The sequence below is a fragment of the Falco peregrinus genome, chromosome 2, assembly GCF_023634155.1.
Source record: "Falco peregrinus isolate bFalPer1 chromosome 2, bFalPer1.pri, whole genome shotgun sequence".
Lineage (NCBI taxonomy): Eukaryota > Metazoa > Chordata > Aves > Falconiformes > Falconidae > Falco > Falco peregrinus.
Window position 1 is genome coordinate 65,725,006 of NC_073722.1, and position 26,633 is coordinate 65,751,638.

At 43.0% G+C, this 26,633-nt stretch overlaps 1 protein-coding gene across 11 annotated transcripts in view; it reads right to left on the reverse strand.

Annotated features, from left to right (window-relative positions):
• EPHA5 (EPH receptor A5) overlaps positions 1-26,633 on the reverse strand; it is a 211,653-nt gene that overhangs the window by 89,444 nt on the left and 95,576 nt on the right. For 9 of the 11 annotated variants that reach the window (XM_055796933.1, XM_055796931.1, XM_055796927.1 and 6 more), the window contains exon 4: positions 2,066-2,221. The exons of the other annotated variants lie outside the window; for them this stretch is intronic. In XM_055796933.1, the coding sequence (XP_055652908.1) occupies positions 2,066-2,221 (156 nt within the window). The remainder of the gene's footprint in view (positions 1-2,065; positions 2,222-26,633) is intronic. 11 annotated transcript variants of the gene reach the window in all.

Genomic DNA, 26,633 nt, shown 5'->3' on the forward strand with positions numbered 1-26,633 from the left:
TTAAACTAGCTTATAGTAAGCTTTCAAAACAAAACAAAAAAACCCCCACCACCAAAACCCCATCCAAACATTAAAACCCCCAAACAAACTTTAAAAAAACCCGAACAAGTAAGCGTAAAACCCCCAAACATAAAAAGAAAATCCCATGGTATTTGCAGAATCAGAAATCATAGTCTTTATGTACAGGATATTCAAATTGCACCAGAAATCTGGTGGAGACAGGCATTGGAATTTCATTTCTTTTTAACATGAGGAGGTCACCAAGCCTGCTTGTGTGCCTCTGGAAATTCTGCCCTGTGCTCAGGTCACAGGCATGCATAAACCTCTTCCTCAGGGATGGCAGCTCCTTCCCTGTGCTAATTCACCAGCAGGACGGACTGGAAGCGTATCCATCCATCCTGAGAAGTGACAGAGAGCAACACTGTGGACACTGGCAGCCTGGCATAACTCTGCACCAGTCCCTGGCTTTGATTCTGCTTGCACAGAAAGGCCAATTTTGTGTGTGTTTCCAGAGCTCAGAGTACTCCTCTCCATTCCCATTTTGAAATACCATGCTGCACCTTATCGTCCCTCATTTACCTATGTTTTTTAAATCAGGCCAAGGGGCACAATGGACATCAAGAAGCCCTGGTATCAAATTTTTTCATGCTGTAACCCACCCTAGCTACCACTCCAAAAGACAATGGCATAACTGTTTATTAAAGTGAGAAGTGCTTGCATGACTTGCCCCCCCACATCACTTTGATCCGACAACACCAGCTACTGATACGCTGCCTAAGGCGGTCTTCTCCTTCCCTGCAGCACACCTTCCAACAGCCATGTGATTCATGCTCCTTTGGCTAGAGAAAAGCAAATGCAGAGTTTAAGGACCCAGATTCTGCTCTGAGTGCCTCCTGCGGGCAATCAAAGACCTGCCAAGGGCAATTTCCTTTGTGAGAACATGTCTCCAACTTTTTCTTTCACTTTTTGAAGTGCAAACTTGGGAAGCTAGAAAGGACATCTGTATTCACTGGGATGGAGGCACAAAAAGCCGCTACCATGCCCAAAGCCACACCTGCATTATGCAAGGAAACAGTATGGAAGTCACCTCCACACCATTGCCCAGTGGCTCTGAGCATGCATGGATTCATAAACCTACTTTTTCCTCCATGACTTAAGTTCCTTGGAAGTTCTACCTGCTCCTGCTCAGTAGTTCAGCTCCTCTTCGGTCTTTTTTAACCACTTTTGCACTGCACGAATCACATTCAGAGCATGAAAACCCAGCTCAGCAAAAACCTGGGGTCTGTGCTAAACTCGGTGGGACTAGCTGGGGGCATGCAAATTGTGACCCTAAGTATCTGAAACATAAGCTGAACAAGAAACTTTCAAGGTACAGCTCACAGGATAGCTCAAAGATGGTAGGAATAGGGCGAAATGAGTAATTCTGATTCCACCGACTAAACCTTGGACTCCCAGTACCCCAATTTGCTTGTTATACTACCTCCCCCTACACCAAGGGGATAAGCTCTACGTTTTTACTGCAGGTTTGGAGAAGCAGTTTCCATTGCAGAGTTTTGAGGCTACCTTGAAGAATGACTGTCTCCAGGCAGATAGGAAAGGTAGGGCTCTCTCCCTGCTTGTCTACTGAAAACAAGCTAAGAGATGGTACTAAGCAGTACCACGCGGACTCTGTCCGTGTCTGCCGCTGACAAGTGCAACCCACAGTCTCCTCTGTGTGCAGCCCCCACACTGGTACCCACGCATGCACCGATGCGGATGTTTAAACGCCATGCTGCTGGCTGAGTCCACCCATAAGCAGGTGGCAAGAGATGGAGCATCGGTTACATTTGTTACAAAAATGCTTCGCAGGTTTAATGCCAGCTTTTGAAGCAAAAGGCTTCAAAAAGTCCGTTCTCGTGTAACCATGGGTACAGTGGACAAAGCCAGTGACATTACGAGTGTGTCAAGACTAGTTCAGACTCCAGACCAGAGCCTGTAAAAGCACATTATTTAGGATCATAATGCCTAGTCACAGTACAGGAACAGCTTGAAAGGATTAAATGCAACCCTATAAGCACATGCTTACTTGTACAGGCCATTGAAGGTGGGTCTGATTCCTTCCTAAAATAGTGTTCTTCACACAGGCAAGATGTGGATGCTTCATCAAGCGTGTAGCTGTGAGGGGGACATTTGCTGCAGGATGGACTGTGGGGTGAAGCTTTGAAGAACCCAGGTCTGCATACTGTGAAAAGAAGAACCACAAGCTAAGCTCTTCCATCATAAAATTAGTCTCTTCACATTTTCTTTTTAAAAAACCCCAACATATCTTCAGCTAGAAAACAGATAAACACTCATGAGCTATTTGGTTTGCATATTTTAAAACAGTCTATGCCACTAACAGACAGTGCATACTTAATATCTGCATAAAAAGAGAATGAGAAGATGTTGATTATTTTTCCCCCCTAGCATCTACCTTTGCTGGGTATTTATTTCCTTTTGAATGCACTGAATGTGTTAGAGGTAACGTCTTTTGGGCTCTGCTTTAGAAAACATCGTTGTGTTTGGGGTTTTTTTTCATTTGTTCTTAGAAACACAGGTAAAATACATCTGATGGTTTCCATTTTAAGATGTTCTACACCCAGAAATCAATGTCTCAGCAAACAAATAGCAACACAGTGGTGGAGGGGATCTCAAGATTGACAGCTTTAAGACATTGTGATAAGGCTGCTTCCCTAGGGTCTTTTCCCCTGCAAACCTGTGATGAATTTTCAAGTGCTCCATATAAGGCAGACTACTCTGGGTTATGTCCTGAACCAGGCATGCTTGCCATACAAGATATCCTTCCAGCTCCAATATATATACATGACAAGGCACAGAGACTTGATACATGAGCTATTTTTGTTCATGCAAATATAATATATGGCTAAGGGTAGTGTGGGGACTCTTTTTTTTTTTTGTAAGCAATTTGAGGTGAATACAGTAATATCTTGTTTCCAGCCTCCTGAAACAAGTGCTCTTTCACTTAAGCAAAGCACTCTGCATTTCACCTGCATGTGCACACTCGCTCAGAAGCACTGACAACCACAGATTTGCAGGTATCCACCCCAGCTTTAGGGAAAAAACAGCTGGCCCTGTAATCATAGCATTACACGTGGAATTACAAACCCAAAGTTAGCAAAAGGAGGAAAAGCTGATTTTCTGTTTGTCTCAAAAAGCTCTGATACAGAGACATGTTGAAGCATCTCCAAAGTGCTGCTTTTTTTTCCCTTCAGATATGCTCTAAAATAATTCTGTCCAGTATGATACCAACGATACACAGGTCTGCTATCAGACTTACAGATATTACCTGGAAATCCCAGAGCCCTTCCATCTGCATTCCAACTTTCCAGTTGTAATTAGTTTGCAAAGAAAGCAAGCTCACAGCAGAAGCATTAATATTAACCCATCAGGAATGTTCCAGACAATCATAGCATGAAGGTCATGTGCTAAAACTCAGCCAGTGATGACACAATTCATCTTCACTGTAGATAAAGTATGTTTTGACTAGTGATCCCTTTTCCTCTGATGGACCAACTAGGACAACTGCCTCTGAAGTTGGCTCTGCTTCCTGCAGTACCAGAGAAACTCTCTTGACATGTTTCCTTTTACGTCACCAGCTTCCTCACCAAAGGTGAGACACTTGCACATCAGCTCCTGACCCCTAGAGCCAACCAGTAAGTCTTTGATGACAAAGACCACTCATGCATCTAAACAGGTGTGATCCAAGAGCATCCAATATACCTCCCTCAGGCCCCACCTCCAGTCTTGCCTGGATCACGCAGCTCCTACAGCAAGCACCATGCAACCATGAAGCAGTTCCCAAGCCCACCACAGGCTGCCAGCTCTCCATCATGCATCTGCTTTCTCTAGGGGATGGTCATCTCCAGCATCCCTGCTGACCTGTCTGAACCGGGCACCCTCCCACACCTGCCCCCAGTTCCCTCTTCTTCCCACAAGACAGGCAGAGAACAACTAGTGGGACTGGAGGTATTTACAGGTTTTAAAAATCCAATTTCCAAAATTGCTTATCATCCAGCTAGTGCTCCATACCTAGGTTGTGAGCTCTGCAGGATGCAGCTCATCTGCTTTGTGTCGTTACACCAGGACTGGTGAACAGACTTAGGGCTGAATTTATTCTTGATGGCTGTTAGCACAGTTGCCATGAGCTGCTCTTATGCTGTATGGCACATTCCTCAGTTTCTAGCACAGAGTTAAACTATTTTATTTACTCCACAATCACCTTCAAATGCTGCCCTACCTACAGCAAGGACTTGTTAAACAATCTCTGGAGAGCCTTCTGAGAGAGAAGACCACCAAATGGCTCCTCTCTAACCTACAGTTTGTATTTCAAAGCCAAATCAAACGCACTTGCACACGCAGACAATAGAGATGGGGAAATGAAAGCACAAAAATAACAAGGGCAGCCCATGTCTAGTGTGTACTCGATGTAATTAGCCTTCAAAAAAGGACTGGAATTTATCTCATTATGTCCCATCAAGACAGACAGAAAATCATTACGGCACAAGAGTTTACCGTGCTTCTATTTTGTTCAAAGCAGCAAATGCAAAATAAGTCAGTTTTCCTTGACAGATTTTCAACGAGGTGCAGCTTGTTAATGACGGTATGATACGTAGCTCAGCTCAAAGGGAATGTCTGGTTTTCATGAATAAGTACCGAGCCAACAGATGTACAACACCAATAACCCATGTTTTAATGAGAGATGTGAAATAAAACTGAACTGGACCAATTTTTGTATAATCTGCAGGCTCCCATGGGTCAGGCAGGTCCCTTCTCTATCCAAAAGGAATAAGGAGGAACATTCAAGAGCATTCAATTACACTGAAGATTTCAACACGAGTCTTTACAACAAACAGCCAGCAGAGCAACGTGCTGTCTTATCTAAGTGAAATACTCTTGTGTCGATTAGAAAGGAAGAATTCAGGGACAGAAGATGGGACATGGAAGAAAAGGGAAGACAGAAAATAAAAATAAATGCAAGAATTGCCACAGGAAGCGGTGGTGTACCCTGCAGCAGATGCTTTCAGGAGGACAGAGAAGGGTTTGCAGGGCTCCCCCAGAACAGCCCTCCAGCCTCTTGTGACCAGCAGCCTGGGGACCAGTCCTGATGGAAATTACACTCACGCTACCATGCTCAGGGACAGAAGCAGCTGTAGTTGCGTGGGTGTTTCAGGCATTACTAGTATCTATTATAACACTTTTCTCTGTACCTTTCCTTTGTGTTTGCTTTGTACATGACTATCATGGTTTACCCCAGCCAGCAACTGAATACCACACAGCTGCTGGCTCACTGCCCCCACTGCTGAGATGGGAAGGAGAATTGAAAAAAGGTAAACCCCATAGGCTGAGATAAGAACAGTTTAATAACTGAAATAAAAGTAAAATATAATGCTGCTGCTACTACTACTACTACTAATTGAAATGAAAAGGGAGATAACAAAAAGAGAAACAAAGCTCAAGGGAAAAAAATCAAGTGGTTCTCAATACAACTGCTCACCACACACTGACTGATGCCCAGCCAGTCCCCAGGCAGCCATCACCCTCCCTGGCTAACCTCTCAAAGTTTATATATTGAGCACGACATCATACGATATGGAATATCACTTTGGCCAGTTGGGGTCAGCTGTCCCGGCTGTGTCCCCTCCCAGCTTCTTGTGCCCCTCCAGCCCTCACACTGGAAGGGCCTGAAAAGCTGAAAAGTCCTTGACTTAGTATAAACATCACCCAGCAACAACTAAAAACATCAGTGTGCTATCAACACTGTCCTCACATCAAATCCAAATCTCAGCACTGCATCAGCAAGAAAATTAACTCCATCCCAGCCAAAACCAGGACAACACCACAAAGGAGAGGACAGCTGGTGAGATGGTTCAAGTAGCAATCCTGTAATAAACAGGGATGCTGTGATGAAATGGATGCTGTTAGATTAAAGCTAAGCCAGGAACATTTTATGCCTCCACACTGCAGAGCAGGTATCACGGTAGCCAGATGGGTACAGCCTTGGCTGAGATCAAAAACCAAATGCAGGAGCTGGTACCGTGTCATTTTTCTGCCACTGATGGCCAATGTCTCAGATATTTTGGAAACTCGATTCAGAGCAGAACAGGGCCATGAACAGCTTACCTTGCATGTACCTTGGGTTCTGGTCTATATCTTACCATTCCTCTTCCGACAGTCAAGCTTACAACTTCTTCATGAAGTATATTTTATCTATCATAAATAAATAATTACTTTATTTAAAATTATATGGGTGTCTGGGGTTTAATTTCTAATTAAATCTTATTTTAGACTTCTTATATTCCTATTTCAATATTTCTAATTCAACAGCTCTTGGAAGGATATGTAACTAGTACGGTACAGTCACAGACATAATGGTGCTATCTCTTTTCAAGGGGGTGGGAAAAGGAAGAGAAACAAGATGAGCCTAAGACAACTCATAATCTGCTGCAAGCCAGCTGAAAAGAAATGAAATAAACTTTTAAGCTTTGATACCTGCTTCTTTGTTCCTAATATTAAAACTGATAACACTTTTACTGATTAACAGCCAGTGATGTGTGAAAATAGTCTTTTAATTAAATTGGTTGCTAGAAAAAAAATAATAGACTAGACACTGCAAATATGCCATAAACAACCTGCTGGCGTTAGGTAGAAGTGGGATGTGTTTCTGTTAGTAACACATCCATTATTAGCAAATTAATTTCACTCTTTTTATTTTTAGTAGCAACCACAAAATACTGTAGGCATGGAGCATTAACGCCTGTGCAGTCTCTTGCTTGTGCGCTTCAGGATGGGCCAGAGAGAGATGGCTGCGATGACGGACAGCAGCAAGAGCCTCTAAGGACAGCAATGGTGTGAGCTGATCCCTTAAACCAGCAGCGATCAAATTAGACACTGGCTTCATACCTTGCAGACAGGAGCCCACAAGAACCGTGCTGAGAGAAACTGGCTCTTGGAACATGGGTATATGGGTAAGGAATCACTGGTCATCTTACAATGAAAACTGGCCTCTCCAAATGATCTGCTGAACTTTATGTGCTATACCAATACTGGAAACAGTGAGTATGGTGGGGGTGGAAGCCAGCAGAACAAGCCAATAACATCAAACATCTGGGACTACTTGACAGATTATTTTTTGCAAGCCTGAACATCAAATGATTCGCAGCTGCATCCCTGTGACTGTCCCTTAGTTTCAGCTGAAGGCTGCATCCAACAGGTAGGGCTCCGCTTGTCTCCAGCTGCCCCACGCCTTCGATGCCACACCAGCCCCAGGCAACAAGTGCTGAAAGCAAGGACCACCTCTGAGGGTCTCCATATCCACAGCCACGTACGTGGCTACATTGGTAAATCCACCCAAGTAATATTAGTGGGAATTCCAGTTTTGTCCCTGGAGAGAGAAAAGCTAGGAAACACAACCTTTTAAGACCTGAAACCCCAGGAGATATAAAAAAGGTCCAACCTATTACTCCTTTCACACTCTCATGATGCAGGAAGGATAAACTCACAGTACTTAAGTGCTTAGGATCAGCAAAGCAAGCTTTCACATATCCCAGAAAATAAAGCTCTAACAGGAATTACACTGCCTCCCTTGCAGAGCATTGAATTAGTCTCCACAGTAATCAGAAACCACAAATATAACTGATAAGGCAGTGGCACTAATCCATAAATAAAGCTAACGGACAGAATGTAACAAAAATGAATGAAGATAAGGATGACTAGTCTAGATGGAGCACAGGTTATCCGCTGAAACTGATGTTTCCTCCTCAAACTACAACCCCTCTCTTTGCTCCTCCTTCCTCTCCTTTAGTCCCATTTTCCCTTTCAGACTGCAAACTTCCTCGGGCAGGGGGACACAGCACAAATTACCACAGCTTTTAGAAGCAACCACAGCATAAAACTCTCTGCCCCACGGACAGACCTACCAACCACACCAAGACAGCCCTCTGCTGAAACACAAGGAGGACATGCCGGGGGGGGGGGGGGGGGGGGGGGGGCTGTCCAGCAGGTAGAACACATCAACTCCGCCTTCATCAGCACATCGCTCCAGCACGGGGAATATGCCTTGAGAGATGAAGGGTTTAAGCAAAACCAAGCTGTAAATAAAACAACCCCTGTTCTTGTCTCCAGAGCTGCCACGCTTTGAAGCGTTTGCACAGAGAAGAGGGGGCTGCTGCCTCTTAGATGCAACCAAAACCTAAAGAAAGGTATAGAGAGGTATGGTCCTTACAACGCAGAATCAATTAAACCGCTGAGTGGCTCCAAGCCTCGGCTTGTGCTCTTGAAACGCACTTTTAATTACAAGAAAAAACAAAATAAAAAACACAGCAGGCTGTCTCCATGTTTCCCAACCAATATAAACACATGATCTCCATGCTCTTCTAAAAAGTATTTCAAGAACTACAGCAACCCACCACCGAGCATCCTCCTACAGAATTTACAAGCAGGCTCCCAAGAGCTAATCCTGCCCCTCCTTAACAGCTCTCCTTGAACTGCAGGCCGACACCAAAATTGCTGCCAAAGCTATAAAGCTACAGAAGAATGCGTAAAATGCCCCGATTATATCTCCTTTAGGGTTGGTCTCTCTGCAATAGCACTGCGTTGCTTCCTGCAGCACGCCTTGGGGATTTGAAGGGAATTAAATAAAAATCCACTAATAAAACATAGCAATTTGAACCTGCCAGTTTGCTTGAATCCAGCAGACTTGTCAGCATCCTTTGGAAACTCCAAGACCCAATGGTGTAGCCCAAGACCTGCTAAAGGTCCTTTTAAATGGGTTCCTGGAGCTTGCTGGGTAAGTGGGGCATCTAAGGGCTTTGTACCTTGGCAAAAGAGACTTTGCCCTTACCTTGGATGTATGCAGATTCATGCATCTCAAGTGGGAAATACTCTTTCAAGTTTTTTTCTTTGGTTCTAACAAAAAATTGTGTCTTTTGATGCTGTTCTGTCCAACCTTACGCTAACTCAGGCTGAATTACCTCCATTCTGCACTGAAATCAGCTCTAGCTCTGAATACCAAAACAACTTTGAAAACTAGAATATAAATAAATTAGTACTTTCAGTTCCTCCCTCTGAAATACCCCTTTTTCTGCCACGTGACTCACTAAATTGTCACATGGCAATTTATGACATGACCGTAGTTGCTGGAAAACTAAGAATTAACTGCCACTAATGACATTAATGTGTTTCTTCTAAACGGTATAAAACTTCATCACATGGCATCACTCTGAAAAATTCATCAAATTCCCAAGTCATCTACATTTGCAAGCCATAAAAATACCTAGAACACAATGCAGTTGAAAATGCTCGTGATTACATTAAGATCTTAATGGGCTATATTTCTGCACATCCCGACTTTGCTCTAAAGACGATTTTGAAGCAATCAACGAGGCAAAACCTGAATCAAGCCTAAACTCTCAGCAGCGTGATAGAGGAGCAGGGAAGTAGATTTATTCTGACATATATGCAAACCCGCACTATCATTTGCGTTTGATTTTGCAGAAGGCAAGCAAGCTATGGAAAATAAATGTTTTTAGGGGAATCAGATGATTTTTCAAAAGCACTCAGCACTGTGTGAGTGCGCTCCTACTGGATACGTTGATGGCAGGGTTAGCTGGGCATGCTTTGGTTTTGGGGTGTTTTTTTTTCCCTAGAATTTCTTGTTCAAAAAAACCCACAACAACAAACCCTGGAAGAAACTGGTACATTTCTAAAGAATCTACATCCCATCTACTGCTCGGATGAAGTGTCTTTTCTTAGCAACCCCAAATTTCTGCAACCAGCAACCATGTGCTCCTGCAAGCACGTACAAGGGCTCCTTCAGCTCTCAGCCCAGGTGGCACCTGTGGTCCTTGTCACTCTCTGGTTACAAGGGACAGATCCAAGCTGGTCTCACTGAGCCCCAGCTACCTGGCTTACAATAAAAAAAGGGAGTCCACATCCCAGTGTGGATGCTGATACTACAGCATCTCTGCCTATTGCAGCTATAAAATATCTATCTCTCTAAATCTCTATGTCTATAAAAATATATCTGTGTATCTTTACGTTGTTCTCCAAGGTGCAGGACAAAGATGTACTTAAATTACGCTTAAATTATTGTCTTTTCTTTTCTTTTAACGAAGACAAACTGAAATCATTTTACTCTCTTAAACAGAGGAAGTGATGATTTACAATGTTGCACCTAAGGGAAAAATACGATTTCAGATACAGAAGGCAGCAGGGACACATTTGTTTCTGCACGCTCAAAAACATAACTTGAGCTGCCTGGCTCTGCGCGTAATCCAAGAGGCACAAGAGTCTGTTTAGGGGGGTTCTGCACACAAAGACACGCACCTCAGGTCATCCTTTGTTACGTGAATGGTAACTTAAACATTCAAGCTGCATTGCACACTAAGTGAGAGGAGGATTGATGGACAAGCTGCAGAACTCCCTTGAGTTTGATAGCAGCGCTGACTGAATAGCAATAACAAGCATCATCCCTAACGGCAACAGGGGGACAGGATCAAACTTGAAAACGATGCAGCCAAACCCCCCTATATCCATCTGCGTACACATGTTATGGACAGTAATGCAAAGACCAGCCAGCAAAATCTCCTGGAAAACATGGTTCTTCAAAGGCGCATGTTTGCTGGCACAGTACTACAATATATGGGGTTTAGACCTCTGGTTCAGTCTGCCATAGGAATCTGGAGCCCAGCCAGCAAAGAAAGAAACTTTGTCTGATTATGCTGTGGTTTGGACAGTTTCAACCCATTGTGGTTAAGAAATATGACGTTTGGGAGGATTTATTTTGATGATTTATGTCCTGTGTGTTTACCAACATTTCAAGGTTTTAGCTTGAACTAATAGACTGTACATATGTGGGCAATACAGTAGTAAAAATGCTTAAAACATTTCCTCCTGGTTGGCTCTACCTTGCCTAACTTCATTTGTGTGGGCAAGATTTCTAGGTGGTATAACATCAGCTTGTCCTCCACTGACTGCTTTGGTCCAAAATAGGCAGCATCCCACCAACCTACAGTGATGCTAACACCTACACAAAAGGATCCTTTCAAACCCTGCATCAAATGTTTAAGGGCTTGTTTGCTTTTAGCTTTATGTTCATCTATCTCTGGAAGTAAATTTGGTAGGACTGGCTGCAGACAATTTATTTTAAAATTGTTCCTCTGTAATTTATGGCTGAACATATGTCACTTCAGACACATCTATTCAAATTCCATCAGACAGCGATGGAGATGGATCTTTTACAGTCCTTCTGACCAAAAAAAAAAAAAAGACAGCAAGGATTTATCCAGAGTTGCCTGGACTAAGTGTGCTAAATGAGACGCACATAAAAATTACTTTGGGGAAGTGTTTGGTTTTTTTTTTTTTGGCAAATTTAAGATGCTAGCTAACTATGTGGTGGGCAGATGGCTTAGAGGTGCATAGAAAGAAACGCAGACATGTCTCTTAGGGAATGCCTCCGTGCAGTCATGTCTCCTTCCACAGAGGCTCATGGGCTTTTGCATTGGAGCGCACTGCTTGTAGTTACAGATGCAGGTCTTGCGAAGATAAATTTTGCCCTGATACCATGAGATGCTTTGGCTTTAGCTAGGAGGCAACAAATCAAAGGGTGTGTGCAAGGAGGACATGCAAGTATTAACACCCTAAGAAATTTAACGAGGAAAGCTGAGCAAGCTCCACACACACAACAAAATGCAGAAGCATCAAGCAGTTATCCCATCACATGCAGATACAGCACTCCATGATTTCCGTTTAATTAACCAGACATAAAAATACTGACATTATTTGACTAAACTACTCTTGGGTCAGATGGACACCGCAACACTTCACAGATCATCTGCCTTGCCGAGTAAGTCCATTGAACAGCTCCTTTTTAGGAACAAGCTCAAAGGGCAACTTGAGGTATTGATGGCTCTTCCCACGTCAGCCTGACAATACTGGGAGCTTTTCTTTGAGCTCCAATCCTGCAGCCCTGCAACAACAAGATAATTTACTTCAGTACAATCTCTCCCATTTCTGGAGGAAAACTTGCTGCATATGAATAAATATGCTCAAATCCATGATAAATCAATACAACTTGACACTTTAAACCTCCTGATTTTGGAGCCATTCTCAAAACTATTTGGGCAGATGGCTTTAGTATGCTGGAGATGGACCATCCTTGCCGTGAACTAGCTAGAACTGCCATGACTCCAGACCAGACAGAAAAGCACCAAAACCCCAGAGGAAAAAAAAAATGCAGTTATATCCCGAGAAGATATTTTCTTTGTCAGACCATAAACAGTATTTTTCTGAGACAAAATCATCCTACTTTTAGGAGGAAGATATCCCACTAGCATCCCTGTCCACTGCCTCTTCTCATGGGCTTTGTTCTTGCCCCAAAATGGCTGTTTGACATATGCAATTGCTCCAGAAATTCATATGTGAAGCAAGAAGTAAAGCAAAGCAAAAGCAAACACTGCCTTCCCTCTTGCTACAGGAAGCCTCATCACAACCCTCCTTCCTGCCAAATCCGTTTCCCCATACCATAAAGCACCACCCTGAAGCACACTTTGCAGCAGCGATGCTGGCCATTCTCGCAGGCTTTTTATTTAAGATTTTGATCTGTCAGAGCTTGATTTATGGAGATTTAATTCTCAAACTATTACAAGGGGATACTGCTGCTCACATACAGCTTAGCTTGCTCTCTAGCTACATCCAAAGAAATAAACATTGCCTGCGTGAGCCTGTTTGCCCTGGAAACCCAGCACTATCTTTATTTGTAATTTCTGCTGCATCTCCGCACCCTCGCAGTGCATCAACTTGAACAGTCTTCCTAAGGCAGTTTGAAGAAAAATCCAACACTTTTGCTTTACAGACCATTCACGTTTAATTTGTTCAAGGGGAGACTAGAAGATGAGAGTGGAGAGAAAGGGGAGCAGCTGGTGTGGACACAAGGGCATTGCACCCTGGGTTTGGTGTACCTACGCCTTGCAAGAAAAGATTGCAACCTGCTCATCTTATGTTTCATACACAGCCACCCCCAACAGTTTACCATCCCATAGCTTCTCTTCCACACTTGTTTTCAAACCCTTGTCAAGTATCGTGGCATCTATCCTGTGATACCCAGCAGGCAAGGGTGGCACAGGAAGATGCTGCTTGTCCTTCTCAGCAGCCCTGAAAGGTAAAGACCGCAGGAGAACCTGAAGAATCACTCTTGTCATTAAAAAAAACAACTAACCAGACAGAGAAAGAAAAGAGGTTTCTAGCCTTCTTGAGAAGAAAGCCTGGAAATGCAAACACAAACAGCTCAACCATCAGAAGACAAATGCAAAAAGCCCAGTATTTATTCCTTTATTTGAAGTGGTACACTTTGCACTGGAAGACTAAACGGGAGTTTCTTGACTCAATAGGGACTGGTAATATTTTCCCCCTCGTCACCTCTTGGCCTCCCCAATATCCAGCATGGATTCCATATGGATGCACTACTGGATGGTGGTTTCTTTTCAGATGTACTAGAGAGCAGCCAGGAACATCTGAGGCTCTGACACTTATATGACACGAAATAGCATTTGCAATTTATTTTTTTTTAAAGTTGTGCCAAGTGGCAAAACCACAAGTTTCATTATTCTGCACAGAAATTCTCTCATCATCCAGCCAAATTTAAAAACAAATAGTTGCAATTAAATGTGTTGCTACATTATTTATGCAGATGCATTCAATCTTCAAAAAGCTGCTATAAAATACAAGGGAAATTTATTGCACTTTTGGTGTATACTTTCTTCTCTCTGCTCAAATATATGTTGCTCCTTGCCTTTTTCCCTCCCTCACGTTACTTAACACATTATTTTCCAACCACTGTTTCTGCTGCTTTTGTCTTGAAAAGAACCAGGGATGTAATCCAAATCCAAATGTTTCTTGATTATTTGTGAACAAGGCTGCTGAATGATTACTAGACAGATAATTCCAGTATTTCCCTTGCAGTCGAGGACCTCTCCTCATCTCTGCATTTTGCTCTTACAGCTGCTGGGTAAATGATATGCACCGAGGCTGCCCAAGGCTTCATAGCGCATATTAATTCTGCCAGGAACTCCAGACACTCTGAAGAATTGCTAATTTAACAACAGACTGTGAAATTATTTTTTCTTTCTTTATTAATTGCTGTGCTATTCGAAAGTGACTTCACTGCCCCGACAGTCTTTTGGCATGAAGAACAGGGGGCATTTCAACCTGCCAGGAAATAATTGAAAGCTTTCTCCCCAGCAGTCCCTATATTCATAACCAAATATAAATATGTGAAACAAGTGCTAATAAAAATAGGTTAACTTGCTGCAGGTGTTCCTCTGTCAATTTATCCAGGTGATATTAGCAAAATCTGACAGGGAAGCACAGTGATATATTTCACTTGTGACTTCACATTTTGATTCCGTTTGTTAGGGTATATGTGCAGGGATCTGGCTTTTTCTCCAAGACCTCTATAGCTGTCAGTCTGTGCAAACAGGATTTGACAAGATGTCCATTTAGCAGTATGGAAGGGCAAAGAAAAAAAAAAAACCAAAAACAAAACAACAACGAACAACGAGAGCTGGAGAGACCAGGTATCTGGGTAAAGCTGCACTGCAGTGCAAAAATGGATGCTCTTCACATACCGAGCAACTCGAAAAAAAGCAGCTTGATATGCAGGATCTGAGGCAGTTTGCATCCTTTAATCAATAGCTCCTTCAAGAAAGGTGGCCAAGAATAATATAAATAGAAGGCAGAGGAGAAAGAAGACAAAAGGCCAGTGCTGGAGAAAGTATCAGGATCACTGTACACTACACTAATCCACAGGAATATTTTTGGCTGGTCTTACTTCTTTTTTAAAAAGAGAGAGCAAAAGAAAAGCTCTCCTTTGCTCATGAGAAATTAGATTTAAAGATAAATCTAAATAGGAAGTTTTGCTTTCCAAAGTTGCTCTTTTCCAGCCTGAGGAAAGAAGCAGAAGGTGATTAAGCTGTCTCTTCCAGAGATAATGTAGGAATATGATCAGCTTAAGGAGCCCCGAATTTAGAACCCTTCAGAGCTTGTCTCTCCCTGCAAAGAACTTTGGATAGACCAGAAGTATGTGGATGGGTTACAGTGAAATACAGTAAGAATTAGCTATAAAGATGAACCAACAGAAAATTAACATTGCATTTCAACAAGACAGTGATCAGAGTTCAGAGATTTAAGGTAAGTGGCTGGTGAGTGAAGGTAACAAAGGGATTCTGGTTGTCTGGGCAATTCCTGCATCTCTGCAAGACTGTCTTCAAGACTGGGTTAAAAGGAAAAGTAAATGTATGACCTGAGTTAAAATCCAGAACAAAGGTGCTGAAGCGGTGGGGTTTTAGCCAGACCGTACCTTTCAGCACATGCCAAAGTCACTACAGAACCTCACACAGCATCAGCCACACCAGTGCTGCCTACAGGCAGCATGAACAGGCAACGGCTTGCCGTCACCTCCTCCAAGACGCATGACACCTGCTGAAGCCACAGGTACACCAGGCTGCAGAAAGCCATCGTCTTCCTGCCCTCTCCCTTCAAAGGCCACGTTGGCCATGCAGCCCAACACACAGTTTTCATGGTCTGAAACACATGAGACCACAACCCTCATCCTGCACCCCGGCAACCTCCAGCTCACACAGGACCACCCCAGGTGCTGTTCAAATGCATTGATGGACCACAACCAGCCATCCCCATGGCTATAGGAGGGTACACACCACCACGTACACAGATCAAGCAACCTACAGCTCAGTCCGGGAGCGGTACCAAACCGTAAGCCTGAGAGCTGGGCCAGACAGTGCTGAAGCCACCAAACTCGGTCCCAGCCACCAGGCGGGTCTGCGAATGACCTGCCATCTCAAAAAAAAGGAAGGCCAGGAAAACATTTGTGTCAAAACCCATCCCAGACAGGCACCCCCAACCAGTTGTGCGCCTTCACAGCATCCCTGGACATCACTTCTGGCGTAAAGCAGTGAAATGAGATGTCAGCTGAGCAGAGTCAGTCATGCCCTCCTTCCGTTGCTGCTCCACCGAGGTAGAAAATATGTATTACTGAAGCCACGAAGTGCTTACAATTATGGCCCCAAACCCAGTAATCTCCACTGATGTAGGTAAATTGCTGACCCCTCTATCACTGTTATTCATGATGTAAAAACCCCTTGGTTTTTCTCTGCAGCTTAATAAAACCTGTGGGGAATTGGCACAAGGCTTTCATTCCTTATAGCTAGCCTTTAATGTTGAAGTCTGGATTTCCTGGAGGGGAACTGAACAGTTTACAATAATTAGTGATTTACATATAGAGTTGTCAACAAAGATACATGGCATTAAGTTACTAAGATGAAGGGCTCCACCTTCTTGGTTGCTACATTTGATTTTATTTTATTTAAAGATTCTGTATTTTAATTCTGCTCACATTCTGCTATCACTAGTAAAGTGGCCTGAAGCGGACAGCAAGAAGAGAACACTAAATCGAAGGCTTAAATCTTTTCTTCTTCAGTTCCCTGGCAGATTTAAAGAGCAACCTGGCACTAACGCTTTCAAATAATATACTGTTGGACCTGACACAGCAGAGAAATTCTGCTTCAAATCACACAACAGTCCAGGTGACCATGCAATTACAATTAACCTTCTGCCCACTGTGCCTAATGAGAAATGATCATGTGAATGATAGGCTTGGGAAAGGACCCAAAAATAAAAAGATTTCTGATTCTTACATATTTAAAAAGCCATTTTCAGTTAAGAAAAAGCCAAGAGACACTAATTCTAGTTTTGCATCCAAAAGAAATTAATAACCATTGCTAATACACATGGAGGCATAAGCACACGCTGTCAGCCTTCTAGCAGCAAGACCGATGCACGGAAGTCTCCTACCACCACACCGCTCTAATCGGAAAAGTACTAATATCCTCCACCGCCATAAATCTCAGCCCAGACCAGAGAACATGAATTTTGTCTGTGCTGGATAAAAAAAGGTAATATAACCTCAAAATAGCATGCAATATTTTTTGGCACACTTATTGGGCCCATGGGGTTCCCATTACAACATCACTAACTGGTGAGGTATCCTATGTTGTCCCATCAGTTTTGTGCTTCTTCTGCTTTATGTCCCTCATCTCCTGCTTACCTCGTGAGCTCCCTTTACCAGAGAGCATCCTCCTCTCTCTGCTCACACAGCATCATCAGAGGTGAGCAAAGCTATTTTCCAGGCTGCTCCCTCTGCAGAACAGGGAAACACAAAGATCGTCCCACCCTGGGAAGAGCCGAGGGCACCCGTTTCCTTTCTTGTACCCAGTTGTAACAGGGGAAGCACTTATTCGCCCCAAACACTGCCCTAGTCAGAAGTTACTGCCCCTCCAGATCCGCCAGCAGAGCAGTTGGAGTGATCACTCCCTCACCTGCTTCAGTGAAGCAAGCTTATTAGTTTAAATAATTGGTTATGGTTTTCATTAATTCTCTCATTCTAATTAATGTCCAGAACGTAAGGGACAGAAACCTCCAGCTGAGAAGCAGTAGAGCACATATGTGCACATGCATGTGTATATATATATATATATATTTATTTATTTATTTGTATGTATAGGACATGTTTATGCAAATTCTATCCCCACACTTCCTAAATCTGCCATTTTCTAGCATAGATATGCCTCCCAAGTACAACAGAAGCAATACGGACATGCCCACTCAGATTTCACCACTTGCACCTGGAAGACGCAAATTACTTGCAGACACTGCCAAGACCCCTTTGGATGCAAAGCAAACCTTTACCTCCCACTTGCTCCTGAGCCAAAGGACGCAGCGCCACCAGACATATGCAGGCCATACCCTCAGCCAAGGTAAATGGGCAGCGAGCAGCACTGCATTTTGGCAGAATCCTCCTGCAGAACATGTTATTGCAAGTATTTACCAAGTTGTATGCTGATCTAGTTTATAGTAGCTAATCAGACATAACACAATTAGGAGATAAGCCTTATAATGCCAAATGTTATGTATAAGGGTTTCTACATGTATTTATAACACCTGTTTGAAGATGCCTTTAGACAGAGTCTTTTCATATAAAAGAAATACATACAAATACACTGTATTCTGGCAATTTATTCTGATGGCTGATTAGGGAAACATTGCTTCATGAATTCTAAGCCATGACATTTCCACTAATCTTCCCATTTCAACAGCAGGAAAAGGAATGGCTTTCATATCTCCGTGCTTATCATTTTCAAGCTGAGTATATTATCTGCTAGTCTCTGGATTTACCCGATAGTTCTTAAAAAAACCAAAATATACCGCCACGGTCTATGAAACTTATGTGTGGCTTACTTGGAAAGCTGTATGTCATTCTGAGGATGAACAAATGTATAAACTAGCTCTCATCTTTTTTAAAGTATGTCAAATAAATAAATAACCAGATTGCTATCTGTTATTTCCCTTCAATGAGATTGCTGCTTAAAAGGTTATAAAGGATGACATTTTTGCTTTTGTAGGCGGCTATGCATTAAACTTCTCATATCGCCTTGCGGGGATCAAATATGGTCTGTTTGTTGTCAGATTTCTTAAGCCTGCTTTTCTGCAAAGTCCCCCAATGTAATAGCTACCAGCTCACTACATACCAGTTTGCCCCCAAGAGACCTTACCTTGCAACCCTTGCAGCATCTTGCCTTCTAATCATCAACCCCACAGATATTTTAACACCTAAAATGAATAGTCATGAGTCCTCAGCTGCAGTTTCCAAGTTACAGATTTAATTTTGCGTTATCTTTGGGTTTCTCAAGGCGCAGCTCCCCAACCAGTGTGACTTGTGCAAAGATACCTTATTACCTACAGTCTTACCCGGGGCTGCTCTCTAACCACTGAGCATCAAATGAGATTGCTTCTTGCACACCCCTAGGACACAACCCCTTATAGTTGAGGTCTTATAGTGTGGTGGGAAGCACCCTGCTGGACTGGTTATGAACCAAAATCCTGATTATAGTCACAAAAACACATGTCAGTCCACACACCTTCCCCCACATAATAAGTTGATATAAATCATATAAAATAACTTATCTTCTCCATATTGCTCCATTAGGATACCTCCATAGCAACACCAGGACATCACAGAAGGGACAATAAAGGTCTCCTAAACTCTCCTTAGATGAGACAAACAGATTTTGGGCTGCTTTCATTACCTCTTTGTAGCACTTGTATTTTTGTTCGCTAAAGGTCTTTTCCTTGGACAGACCTGCTGGCTAGCTGAACCGTACACTCACAACAAGACCCTCAAAACACCATCCTGTAACCACGCTGTACATTTCATAACAGCGCAGTCAAGAGTCATGGTTTGATGGAGGAGAGACACCCTTGTTAACAAGTGCAGGGTTAGCAAAGCTACTGACCGTACCATGTGCTGCTGCCAAAATGGACAGTTGCTTAAATAAGACAAATGTGAACAAAGGAAATGCTGCAAAATACAACGTAAATGTACTTACACTGAGCATTTGGTTCAGGAGTGTACTTTGGAAGTGAACGTCTTAACTACCCCAACTTACCATTCCTCAGCACACAATACTGCCTGTGCAAAATGGGTATGTGGGGGGATGAAATTAGGAGCGCACTTTGCACACCCAAGGGTTTTCCAAGGGGCCAAGCCACAGTCAGTGCAAAGCAGGGCCCTTGCGAGATGCACAGCATGCTGCTTCACCCTATGGGTTCATCCCCAGTGCTTCACCCCACCTGCTAACGTACACAGACCCTTTACTATCATTAACTAAAACAATCCTGCTTTTTGTTCTGCCACAATACACACCTAGAGCAGCCTTTATTACTGTAAAATATATATATATATTCAGATTTAACCTGTCTTCGGAATTTGCTTTCCCAATAGCTGTCATGCTCCAACACTCGTCAGTTGTCTCGGATAACCAAATACTATTCTGATGTTTACAGCGTAAGCTAGAAATCCCCTACATAAACTACAGGGAATTCTGCCAATTCTGAGCTAAATTAACTGCTTATCAAAGGCAAAACTGACAAGGGTTGTTGTTGTTTTTTTTTTTTTTGTATGAATCCATGGTTTACTGCTTTCCAGCCCTGTAATGCTACTTAGCTTTTTCATGACCTACGCATGAAGGCCTTTAGATATATAATTTCAGCTTAATAATAACACAATTACAACCACTTAATGTGTTTAAGGGAACAGTCCCAGATTAATTTCCAGTAGGAGCAAGGAGAAGTTCCATGCTCTGGTAGCAAGGCATAAGCCATCAGCCTGCCTTTAAACCCTCCTTTACTTGCTTAGCCAGAAACCTCCTTACCCATGGGCACAAGGAGGAGAGCTTAGCCTCTGATCCCAGCTCCTCGGGGCAAAGTCCACACGGCTCCTTTCGGAGTTTGACTGTGGCTCTTCCCTTTCCCGCACCCGAATCAATACCACAGCAGTTCCTTTGCTTGAGGTTATACTAAGCTCTGGCAGTACGTCCCTCTTTTTCCTCATGAAATCAGCCTTCCGGGTCACATTTTGGAGGTTATCTTCTAAAAAACCCCAGATCAAGCTTGGCAGCACTCTGAAGAGTCCCAAGCCACAGAATCTTCTCAGTATTTAAATGCCAAATCGCTTTGGCTTCCCAAGCCCCTGCAAAAGCAACTCACTCCACAGACCCCCTGGGCACAAGAATGCCAACTGCTCTTGCCCTGACGGATATGAGAAGGCTCCCCACAGGGTCACCAAAACCAGCAGCAGCCCAGGCTTACATGCAGCAGCCTGCCTACAGAGAAGCTGGCAGCCCACCACTAAATAACCCATCCCACTTAGCCACACATCATCCATCATCCTTCCAACCAATTTCCTAACCACTCTGTCGGAGGGGGAGTATAATGCTTTCCAACATGGAATAAAAGGGTGGGCACATTTCAGTGCCACAGCAGAGCAGAATTGATGCTACCCACACAACCTGGGGTTTGGAAATAATGTATTTATACAAGTACATTAAGACCAATTTAGAAAAGGTTGATTAGATAAAGTAATGTTCATTCAGGCAAGCCTAAACAATTTTCTTATTTCATTGAATCAGCAATAATGTACTTCTACAAATGCAATAAATATATATCCAATCACCTCCTCCTTCAGTGACTTCTCCCCTTGCTCCTTTCAGTTGGCAGGATTTGGTTTGGGTTGTTCTCAGAAAGGAAAAAACAAAACAAAACCAAACCAAAAACAGCAAACCAGTAACTCATTTATAAAACCTTCTCTTCGTGGTAATTTTATTTTATCTCTATAGCATAAGGCAATCTAGCAGAAGCAAACATTGTTTACTTGTTAATACCAAGCTACAACTCTTAGAGAGAGTCGATGAGACCACAGAGGAAAACTAGTGTTTTCTTTGTTATTCTGCTGGAAGACCTGCGGTAATATGTCAGACATCGGTAAAGTCTATTGGGAAAAATACAAATAGTTCCTCTCTTTCCATCCATATGCATGGGAAATTGTGCTGGTCTACACACACTGGAAGATTTCGTGCTGTTGCTTCAGCCAGCTCTTCTCACACCATAACAACACCTGCTCTAAAAAAAAAAAAAAAATAAATTCATTGCAATTTGTGATTCAGAAACCAAAGTATTTTTAAAATCTTGACTAACTGTGTTACTATATCAACTGATTATTTGCAAGGTACATCTCAAGAGACACGTAGCACTAACTGCACAGCAGGCTCCTGTGCCCACAGTCCCCAGCAATGCCAGAAACCCTGCACCCCACAGCCCCCAGGTGCACCCCAAAAGCAGGATCTGACCCACCAGCACTCAGATTAACTGAGAAAATGAGAGGCTGCAGGCAAGTGAGGGTCCTAGCAAGGCACATGCATACAAAAGCCTTTTGGTTTTGTTGTGCAGTGACAATATTCGTTATCAGGACACCAGGTGTTTACCCATGGGTTTCATGACAGCGTGACTACTTTTGACCTGAAAGTGCCTTCAGCTCAGCCTGCTGCCACACAGGTATTTGTTTGGACTCCCTCCAAATACCCCCTTCCCTTTTCACCCTCTCCATTGTTTACCTCCAGCTTTACAAGCAATTAATATTTCTTAAGAGTAACCTGGGGTGGGGGGAAGAACTGTATTTTTCACCTCCTTTCTATGCAAGCATTTGCTGCTGAGGTACAAAGGCAGGTAAATGTTGCTGCAATGATTTCATGACAGAAAAACATGAGGAAATTTCTGCTGCTGGCCAGAAATTTTGCAGCTGTGCCTGTGCCCAAACTAAATTCCCATGCACACTCTCTGTATAAGGGCTCCCATCAACCACCATCACAGAGAATTATGCCCTTTATGAAGAGAGACATTTTTCAACCCATGCTACAAATTCAAATTTAATAAAGAATACTGCTTAATTAAGCAGGCATTTCTTTTTTTCCATAACCAAGTCCAGCAAATTTCTCTGAATCGCTTTAGATTCAGTAAGGGGATGTTTTTGAGATGCCACCAGAGCTCACTCCTGCCTAGAGAGAAAATGGCAACATTTGGCTTGGAAAAAAAAAAGGCACCAATTTAACAAATAGTTAGCACCCTTCGCAGACATTCATTTACTCTTAAAAGCAAGAAGCTGGGTGAAAACTTTCCGAGCTAGACTTGGGTTTTCAGAAGTCTTGCATGTCCAGTCATGAATCACCTAAATGCATTTAAAAGCCCAATCTTCAATGATTTGGAAACCCAAGTCCAAATCACTCCCAGCACCACTGACCGCTTTGATAATTCTTACACTTCGGCAAGAAATGAGTGTGGGATTTTTGTCCTCTGCTGCGTCAGTGCCCAGCCATGCCTAAGGACTTAATAACCCTCCCCCAGAAAATCAAGAATGACCAAAGGCTCACCATTAGCTTCAATGGAACAGAGCTTTTGCTCCACGCCTTTCACTTACATGCCTGCATACGGGTTTAGAAACCTAACTTTAGTTTGCTCCTCTTGGAAATCTCACTCAAAAAATTCAAAACACCAACAAGGATTTAGTTAGAAAACCAAAATTAGCTGGACTTGCGTAGCTACACAGCAATGTACACAGCTGAGTGGTTATTTCTAAGGAGTCAGCAAGAAAACCTGGAAGAAGATTTGCTGGTTTAGGACTCGCTCTATAATTTTGCTTGACCCAGAATTAAGTCTGTTCAAAACTGAATCAAAAACAAACGAACATTTACATTCTTTGCATTACAGATACCACCCAAAGCAAGGAGATCGTTTGCCCAGTTCATCTCAAGTGTGGTATGGAGGTAGCTCAGAGAACCCACTTACCACATCTCAGCAACTGGCAACCTGGGGAAGCATCTGCTTGTGGCTTTGTCCAGCAATGAAAGCAGGGAAGCAAACAAAATCCTACCAATAAGAGAGACTTGGTCAGGAAAAGCTTAGCTTATCCTCCAACTCCAGCCCCAAGAGTAGGTCCCTTCGGAAAGGTCTGGATGTATTCCCTTTACACAGTTGTACCATTTTTCTGCATCATCCCTGGTGATCTTTGCTCTACTACGTGCACTTTGCACCCCTAGAGGTATATCCTTTCCCAGATATTTTCCCCTGCAGCATCACCCCATGCTGAGCACAAAAGTCAGATCTGGTACTCTCTCACAGGCAAGCAGCAACTGCAGAAAGCAAGAAAGCCACAGCGAGAAAGGGTGGAAAAGTGCGGGGCATTTGCTGGAGGGGGGCAAATAGCACTTTGCATAAAGAAAACTGGGGGTGGGGAACAGGGATTAAGGGGAGAAAAAGAAATGTAGGGCCAGGAACTTGCTGGTACCAGTTAGCACAGCAATGCTGCTCTCTGGAGCTGTACTGACCTTGCCAGAGAAATCAACATGTTTCTGCCTACTGCCTGTTTTTTTCTTTTTTCCCTGCTGCTTTTTAATGATTTTATGACAATAATCCCACAATACCTTGCAGACTCACTCTCACATGCATGCACAGATTAAGTCTAATATAATGCACTTCCCATTACTGAGCAAAGGTGCGAATGCACCTGCTCCACATCGCTTCAGGCAGACAATTGCCCTGTCCTAACCCCTTCTACTGCCAACATGGCAAGTAATTTATCACCATCATCTAACTTCGTTCACTTCCCTTGCTGAGTGACAGCCATCAAAAGTCTCCTTATTGGCCTATTACTAGGTGGCAAGGCAATCACATCACCTAACAAGGTCTTAAGGAAGACAGAAACTTCCTAAATCCCATTACCTGAAGGCCCTCCCTCCCCCAGGATGAAAATTTGAGTGTGTTTGTGCCACAGATGTCAAATGCTTTTCTGACCCTTTTTAATAACTTTCAACCTTGCTTCTAGGTGAACGAAGCAGAGAAGTCCTCTTGCAGATGCACAGGTTTGCTTCGTTGAGTTTAAAACCATCAACAGTTGAATTTGCTGGATGTTTTCAAGGCAAATCCACTTACCTGACTAATAGGTAAGCCTTCCAGGCAGGGGCAAGTGGTGCAGTGATTTATCCCCAGTGACTCCAGCCTGCTGCTAGGTGTGTATTTCCCTACAACACAGGAAGGCTACTTTCAGACTGTACCATATCCAAGTCTACCACTGGAAGCCAAAACCCTTCCATAACTTCCTACTCTACAAAAAAAAGTCAACAACAATCCAAGACCTCTGTTTTTGGCTAGCTGTCATGAGACGAATGCAACGAGGTCTGGATTAACCACTTGAGCCTATGTAGTTCAGCTCTCAGTCTGAATGCCGACGTAGAGGCCATCTCTGTATCACATATGCACTGAACAGGGTCCTGCTGAGTAGGTCAGACCCCTGGCTATTAGCATACGGTGCTCTACAAGAAAACCTTTGCGATAAACACATTTACCTTTCAAGAGGAAGCAGACATGCCTGCATCTCAAGGCAAGCTGGAGCTTGCACGCATCCTGCACATCTCCGAGCCTGAGGACTTGGATATTGCACTTACCGTCACAACCCAGACACTCTTTTGATGCTGTTCATATCTGGGAATATAGTAGCTACTGTCCCCATGAACATGAAAGCAGCAATTACTCTCTCCTGTTGGCTGGAAAAACTGCTTCCTTTGTTACACCAGAAACGTGCAACCTGTATCGTTGGGATCTAGAGGAGAACTGCTGAAGCATTTTCATGCAGAGACCATGAAAAACATATTTTTATTTTCTCTTTGCTTTTTTTCTTTGAGTTCTGGAACACAGGAGTCGGGTATCAGTTGAGGTTTCAATTACTACTGTATGCATTACCCTGACTCCATAAAGCAAAAGCATCGCTTTCAGACTTGTGGCCTCATAACACAGATTTATACTAAGACACACTCAGCTAGTCCCATGGAAGAGGTGAAAAAAAATCAGTTCTGTTTATCTCCAGTGTTCATTTCACCTTCAGGATTCCTTCCTCTCTTTAAAAATCAGAATACTTATGCAAATGCACAAGCATATACATACAGGTATACATACACATGTTGAAATGTATGTAACAGACGCCATTCCTTTCCCATCAAGATGTTAGTTACAACTTTCTGTATCTGGTTGTACTGGAAGATGAGAAGGCTTTATCTCCTGGCTTTCGTTCCTGGCTTCGGTATGACAAGAAACTCACACTGACAACTTTTTGTGAAGAAACACATGGAAAAAAGGACCTCCTTAACACAGAAGGGCTCTCCATGTGGGGAAAAAAGCAGGTATAAATGGTCTCCAACACATCTGTAAAGTTGCTAGGCTTCTACTAAACAGTTACCAGAACCCATGAGTTTATTTTGCCAAGAGCAGCAGTGGGCACTGGGGGAACTTGGATACACTCTGGTTACTCATCATCTGGATTCCTTTACAGCAATGTACTGAGATGGGCCTGTAATTATGGTTACTCAAAACTTTTCATTGGAAGCTATTTTTTTCTAAATTATCTTTCCTCTAAGAATTGCTGGATAATTAATGCACTTAAATAATTTCCACTGGTTGTCCAAAACCCAGATGCTTTCACTCTGCAAAAGGTTATCTTAGTCAAAGTTAACAGAAGAATTTTAAAAGTTTTTAATTTCATTCAGAAACAATCATGGAATACATTTGGTAGCTGCTCTAATAACAATGGCCACAGCAATGAGTTTTGCTGATGATGCACATACTTCATATACCCTCAAAACATTTAGTTGCATTCTTCCCGTACAGCACCATGGCTGCTCATTTAGGTTAATTTATAGCAGCATCTGGGGCTTCTGGTCAAAATTCCCCTGGGGAACAGATCAGAAGGGAGAGTGGGGCAAGGACTGAAACAAAGCCAAACCATAAGAATAGCTTACAATGCATAAATTAACTTTTTTTCATCAAAAATAACACAGCATCCTCCAATTGATGCTGCTACAACTGGACATCAAACTGCAGCAAAGATACCAGGGCAAATTAATGATTCATTTTTTTTTGTGCAACCCTGCTAATGTCTGCCAGTGAAATTCACTCTCCTTGCTAGCCAAGGCAATCTGGGTTTTCGTGGGTTTTGCTTTCTTAGTCTGGGGAAGTCTCCTGCCAGCTGGCCTTGCAGACATGGCCAAGAGAACAAAATGTACCCCAGTATTGGAATCCACCAGGTCTAGACCTTAGGTCTGAAATCCCTCTCCATCCACAGTACTAAACCCACACCACCACTGCCG